A 5,691-nucleotide genomic window follows, 5' to 3' on the forward strand; every position below is an offset into this window, starting at 1 on the left:
AAGATCTGCCCATGATCTGCCCCATGATCTGCCCACAATCTGCCCCACGATCTGCCCCATGATCTGCCCCATGATCTGCCCCACGATCTGCCCATGATCCACCCAAGATCTGCCCACGATCTGCCCCATGATCTGCCCACGATCTGCCCCACAATCTGCGCACAATCTGCCCACGATCTGCCCGTTCTTCTCCCCAGCCATGCCTGGAAGTATCCTGGTATCTCCTTGGAAGTTAACCCAGTAGACCTGTTCTGTCTTCCAGACCTATCAGTGCACATGCTCCGCCTTCAGCCTGCAATGACCCCTTTCCACTTGGTGCTCAGAACACACTAAGACAGAATTCAAGTTCTGAGTCTTAAATAAGATGACCTGCTCTGCTTCCATTCCCCTGGCATTTGGCATTTGTGTTGGACTCATTGGCTTACTTACCAATCTCCCCACACAATTAATTTTCCCAAAGAGGAATTGTCCTTTGCCTCTGAATGTCTGGTACAAAGCACAATACAGGGCATAGGGTCATCACGAGATAAATGTTAAATTATCATGTAAAGAGCAGTAGACAGAGTCCTATCCCTTCCTCTTGCCCCCCTCTGTAAGATGTCGATCTTGGGTCATGGGATGCCTTAAAAAGTTGAAACAGCATGGATATTTGGAGTCAGACATACCTGTAGGAGACCTCTAACTCTGGTGGCCTGCCATAGTGAGGGAGAGGTGACCACAGACTTTGGAGCCATGAAGCTTTAAATCCCAAATCTACCTTTACTAATGGGGTGGGTTTGGGCAAGCTTCTTAACGTCTTTCTGCGTCTCTCTTGATATGAGTTTAACAGTAATTCCTGTATCATATACTTATTTCAACAATTTATTTTTATTTTATCAACCAATTTAAGATTGCTTATTTTTCCAATTGGACCTCTTCCAAGGTATCCATAAAACAGGAGATAGATGTATTCAGGGAATCATTCTTGCCTCTTTTTTTCCCACTAGGAAGTGCTAAGGAATATGTCACAGCTCACTCACAGACCTCCTATTGGTTACAGGGCAGAAGTCTGCTGATGTATCTGCTGTTTCTCCCTTTCTCCCGTGTTCTCAGGTCCAAGAGGCTTCCTGCCCTGCCTGTCCTCTCCAGGAGAGATGTGAACGTGGAGGCACAGATTAAAAGAAAAAATGAAATGTAAACTTTGGCTCCCTAATTGGACATTTCTGGCTCGTACTGTAGAGATCAGGACTATAATAGGGAGAAGAACCTGTCCTTCCCACTCCAGGCCCTATTACTTCTTGAGAAGTCATCCCTTGAAGTCAAAACACTGTTGTGAGTTCAGGAATCAACACTTGCAGCCATTAAGTCTTGCTGCTGGCCCTATACAATCAGCCCAGTCCCAGAAACCTTCTTACAGGTGCTTTGTCTCTCCGCATAACATCACTCCTACAAGCCATTCCTCCTCCAAACTCAGCTGAAAGTACAAAATGCACAGTGGTGTTGACAAAGTGATGAGAGCAAGTCTGCACAGACACACTGGGGAGTGGCAAGCAGAAGGCCGGGCAGCTTGCTCCAAGCCTGGAGGGACACTGGCCGAGAGCTTCCCTTTTCTGGAACGAGGAGTGGCAACTGGGGTCTGACAGACTGAGGCTTGACCTACCCATCTGTGAGGGGCTAAATTGGCAGGGAAAAGGGAGGGGCCAGAGCACCACCTCTCCCGGGAAAAGATTAAAACAGCTCGGTGGGGGGAAGTGACAGCAAGCACAGGACATGTGGGTGCCCTCAAGGGCTCATCAGTCAAGGACAATTACATCAGATTTCATCAAATGACATCAAAAGCTCCTCCAAGCACTCATTGAGGAACAAAGCAGTGAGGAGTGAGGATTCCTGGGGGACAAGAGAAGGGGAGCTACTTCTGAGGGCCAAATAAAAGCAGGCTAAGACTTAGAATCTGTTCCTCCCCCCAGAGATGCAAGAGAGCGTGGGCTGCACTGGCATGTCTATCCCAAGGAGAAAGCTAGAGGCAGGGCCGACTGCACTGCACCTGACACAGAGAGGAGCGGGCGAGAGGAGAATTTCTTCAGTTCCAAAGGTTTGGTCCCACCCAGTTTCATTCTGCTGTTTCCACTAGATACCTTGGTCCTTCACCTTCTTCTGGATTATAGATTGGGACCCACAGGGTGCATATGTAAAGCTCTAGCCTTAGATCTGGGGGACGTTTGCTTTCGAGAATTGGAAGACACCGAGGCTCTTCACAATACTGAGGTCCAGATCAGAGGACCGGGGACGCAGGCTATTTCTTGTGGGCATGATGCCTTCGGGAATGCCCTTGCTCCCGATTCTTTGGGGTATTTGATTTTGCACCAATGGAAAATGAAGAGGCTGATGATCTGAAAAGTCCTCTCCCAGCACAACCCTGGGCAGGTGGAGAGGGCATCCCACAGCCAAGGCTGCTGCTTGTCATTACTGGCCCAGGGACGGGGGTGCTCTGAGCAAAGGGGGCCATGCAGGGGCCCCCAAACATAGTTTTTCTTGCAGAAACGCTGGCCCTCCCCAAGACAAAAGGTGAGCTCTGGTTGGTCAGGCCCGGGGTGTTCTGGCTCCAGGCTTTTCCAAAGGGCGTGATGGTGCCAGCGGTCCGGCTTGGCCCTGCTCCAGTGCTGGATGCTCCAGAGTTGGAGCTCCTGTCTGGGGCAGTGGCACTGATCCCAGACTCCCCACAGTCCATAGGGGTCACTGATCCCCCGAAGGCAAAAGGTCGTGGGGCTGCGCTGCCAAACACTGAGCCACAAGCGCCATTCCCGTGCGTCTGGGCCACAGCCCCAAACCCAGTTGTACCAGCTCGACCGAAGGGGAACCCTGCTGGAGTGCTGCCAGAACTCGGCAAGATGACGGCAGGGAGGCGACGGGCGGAGACTGAGGGTGTCAACCCCGCGAGGGGTGAGTGCGAGGCACGGCTGAAGGCTGGCTGAGCTGCAGGGGGGGTCGGGGTGGGGGATGCCACGGCTGCGCTTCCAAAAATGAAAGGCCTACTGAAGCTTGGGCCAAGGGTTGGTTGGGGGGCCCCTTGCTTCTGCCCACCTGTAGCCCCCAGTGCCGGCTGGGGAGTGGCTCCTGGGGAGAGTGGGAAGGGTGGCCTCGAGCCTGACCCCAAGGGAACTGCGAATGCTGGGGCCTGACCGGATACGCTGGGTGATAACGAGGGCTGGTGTGGGGTTACCAGGGCTGAAGCTGACAGGGGACCGCCCACACCCCGGAAACTGGCAGTGCTTTTACTAGGGGATATCTGGACAGCGCTGGAAAGAACCTGGCTAAAGATGGTGACCGTGTGTACGGTAGGAATGGTAGCACGCTGGTGTGCTGGGAAAACGAAGCTTGTGGCCGGGGCGAAGCTGGCCCTGAAGGCCCAGGCAGCCCCAAGGAGGAAGGTGAGGCAGGCCGGCGGGGTGCGGTGAGCGCTGTCCGTGCTCCTGGGGACATTCACTGCGCCCACATCCAGAGGGGCCACGGAAGCAGAGTCTTTGGAGGTGCTGGCTGGGGTGGTGGACACGACGACAGAGGTAGCTTTGACCAGGCCACGGAGCAGATGGGTAGAAGCGGCCGGAGCCAGAGGAGAGGTCTGCTTGGGAGAGAAAGGCGCTATGACGGGCATGGTTGTAAGTGGTCCCATGCCGCCAAAGATGGGCTTGAAGCTGGGAGTCAGGATGCTTGGAGTTGAAGATGCTGTAGCGGTGACTGCAGTTCTGGAGTATAAGGAGCCTCCAATCTCACTCTTGGGTGGGAGCCCCCAAATGGGGTTCGACGTGGGGCCCACAGAAGCTGCGACAGGAGGTGCAGATGCAGGAAGATGGGGAGCTGGGCTGCTCATTCCAGACAGAGTACTCTGCGCAGTGAGCCCTGCAGGGCTGAGGGCCCGCAGCCCCGGGGGCAGGGTAGCCCTGCCGGCCTGAGAGCTTGAAGGGGGCCCTGTGGTGTCAGTGGCCGGTGACGTGGGAGCAACAGGGGTCAGAAGGATGGAAGCTGCCGTGGGCCTTGAGTCTGCAGAGGTGCCTGGAAGGGGCTGTGACCGTGAGCAGCCTCGGGAGGACAGCAGGCCATGCTCCTTCCCCGCGGATTGGGCTACGCCGACTCCCGCTTCAGGAGACGGTGGGAGGGCCAGGGGAGAGCTCTGCATTTGTGTTACGCTTCCCAGCTGTGGACTCGTGCCCTGGGTTGGAGCTGGGCCTGCGGAAAGCAGGGTGAGAGACCGGGAAGGCTGAAGAGCAGAGCACGTCTCAGGGGCAGAGTCTCTGGTGACCTCAGCTGTCTCCTCTCCGGCTTCATCGCTCCCCTGGAGTCCACCTGTCTGCCCTAAGGCCAGGTCCTCTTCAGGGTCTGCATCACCAGGCTGGGGAGGTGGCGTCAGTGACAGCAGGTCCCGGGGCCTAGAGAGTGGCCGTGGAACCTCCTGACTTCGCTGCCCAGAGCTGCCAGTTGATGCTGGGCACTCGTCTGATTCCAGTGGGACTGGGGAGTGAGGCTGATGACCCTTTTCTTTCCTTTTTACTGGCCATTCTGGTGTCTGCAGGGACGCACTGGGAACACTCCTCTTCCAGGGCTCAGAGAAAGCTCTGGAAGAGCTGTAAGAACTTGTGATGGCATTTCTTCCGGAGCCGAGCGGGCTGCCTGTGCCGGCCAAGGAGCTCACGGGGGAGCGGCTGGGCCTCTTATCCGGGCTGCGACCGGAGCTCCAGGACTCGAGGCTTCTCTTCAGAGGCCCGGGCCTGGGCACGAAAGAAGTGAGAACTCCATTTTTCACCAGCGGCTTAAACGCGGATGGTCTGGCGTCCGGGCTCCTTCTCTCACTGTGCGAGCCGTCGGGCAACGGCGGTTCTTCAAACCTCCCCCTCCCTTTCTTGCACTCTCTGAGGGCCCTCAGCACCGTCTCCTTCGCACACGGGTCTGGGGGCTTCTCAGAGGGCGAAGGCCCTGCGGAGGCGATCGCCGCTGCGGGGCAAGTGGAGGCGAGCGCTCCCCGCTCAGGAGGGGCTATCCTGATGGTCACCGGGCTCCCTACTGCCCGGGGGTGCCGAAGAGACCAAACGGTCCGCTTGACGTAACTGTCCCACCAGTCCGAGGGAAGAGGCCCCACGACGGAAATCCGGGGCCTCTCCATGGGAAAGCGCCTCCACGCCCCATGGGCCGCGCACGCGGTGGGCCTGGCCGGCTCCCGGGGCGGCTGCCTCCTCGCACGTCTGTGCCGCCGGGCGGGGTGGGCGCGATGGCCGTGCGGGAGCCGGTGGCCCCGACGAAGGGGCTGAGCTGGCCGGCGCTGCAGCGGCCTCCCCGAAGAGTCTGCGCGCGTCTGCGCTGGGGACGACGGCGGGGACCCCGGCTTGCCCAGGTAACTGCCCATGCGGAGCGAGGAGGCGGGTCGGCTCCCGAGGTTTCTGACTGACCCAGCCGGAGTCGGAGTGCGCGGTGTTCCGCTGACGGTTGGGATCCTGGCGCGAGGAAAGTGCGAGGGTCTCGGGGCGCTCGGCACCCTCCCTGGCCCGGCACCCACAGGTCGGCGCCCGGGGGGAACGGAGAGCGGCCCCGGCAGCCCCAACAGCTTGCGGTGCGGTTCTGAGGCTTCCGCGGGGCGCTCGGGGCCGTGCGCTCTCAGGGGCGGCTGCGGCGCGCGCCGGGGAGGGGCGGGGCGGCGGCGGCGCGCGCCAGGGTGGGACGGGG

At 58.4% G+C, this 5,691-nt stretch overlaps 1 protein-coding gene across 1 annotated transcript; it reads right to left on the reverse strand.

Moving 5' to 3' along the window:
- Positions 1 to 2,272: 2,272 nt before the first annotated feature.
- On the reverse strand, positions 2,273 to 5,374 carry POM121L2 (POM121 transmembrane nucleoporin like 2). The gene has a single exon (XM_032399015.1). It carries the CDS (start codon positions 5,372 to 5,374, stop codon positions 2,273 to 2,275), a length of 3,102 nt encoding a protein of 1,033 aa, XP_032254906.1.
- Positions 5,375 to 5,691: the final 317 nt, after the last annotated feature.

This window comes from Phoca vitulina, unplaced genomic scaffold (genome assembly GCF_004348235.1).
Source record: "Phoca vitulina isolate PV1807 unplaced genomic scaffold, GSC_HSeal_1.0 scaffold125, whole genome shotgun sequence".
Lineage (NCBI taxonomy): Eukaryota > Metazoa > Chordata > Mammalia > Carnivora > Phocidae > Phoca > Phoca vitulina.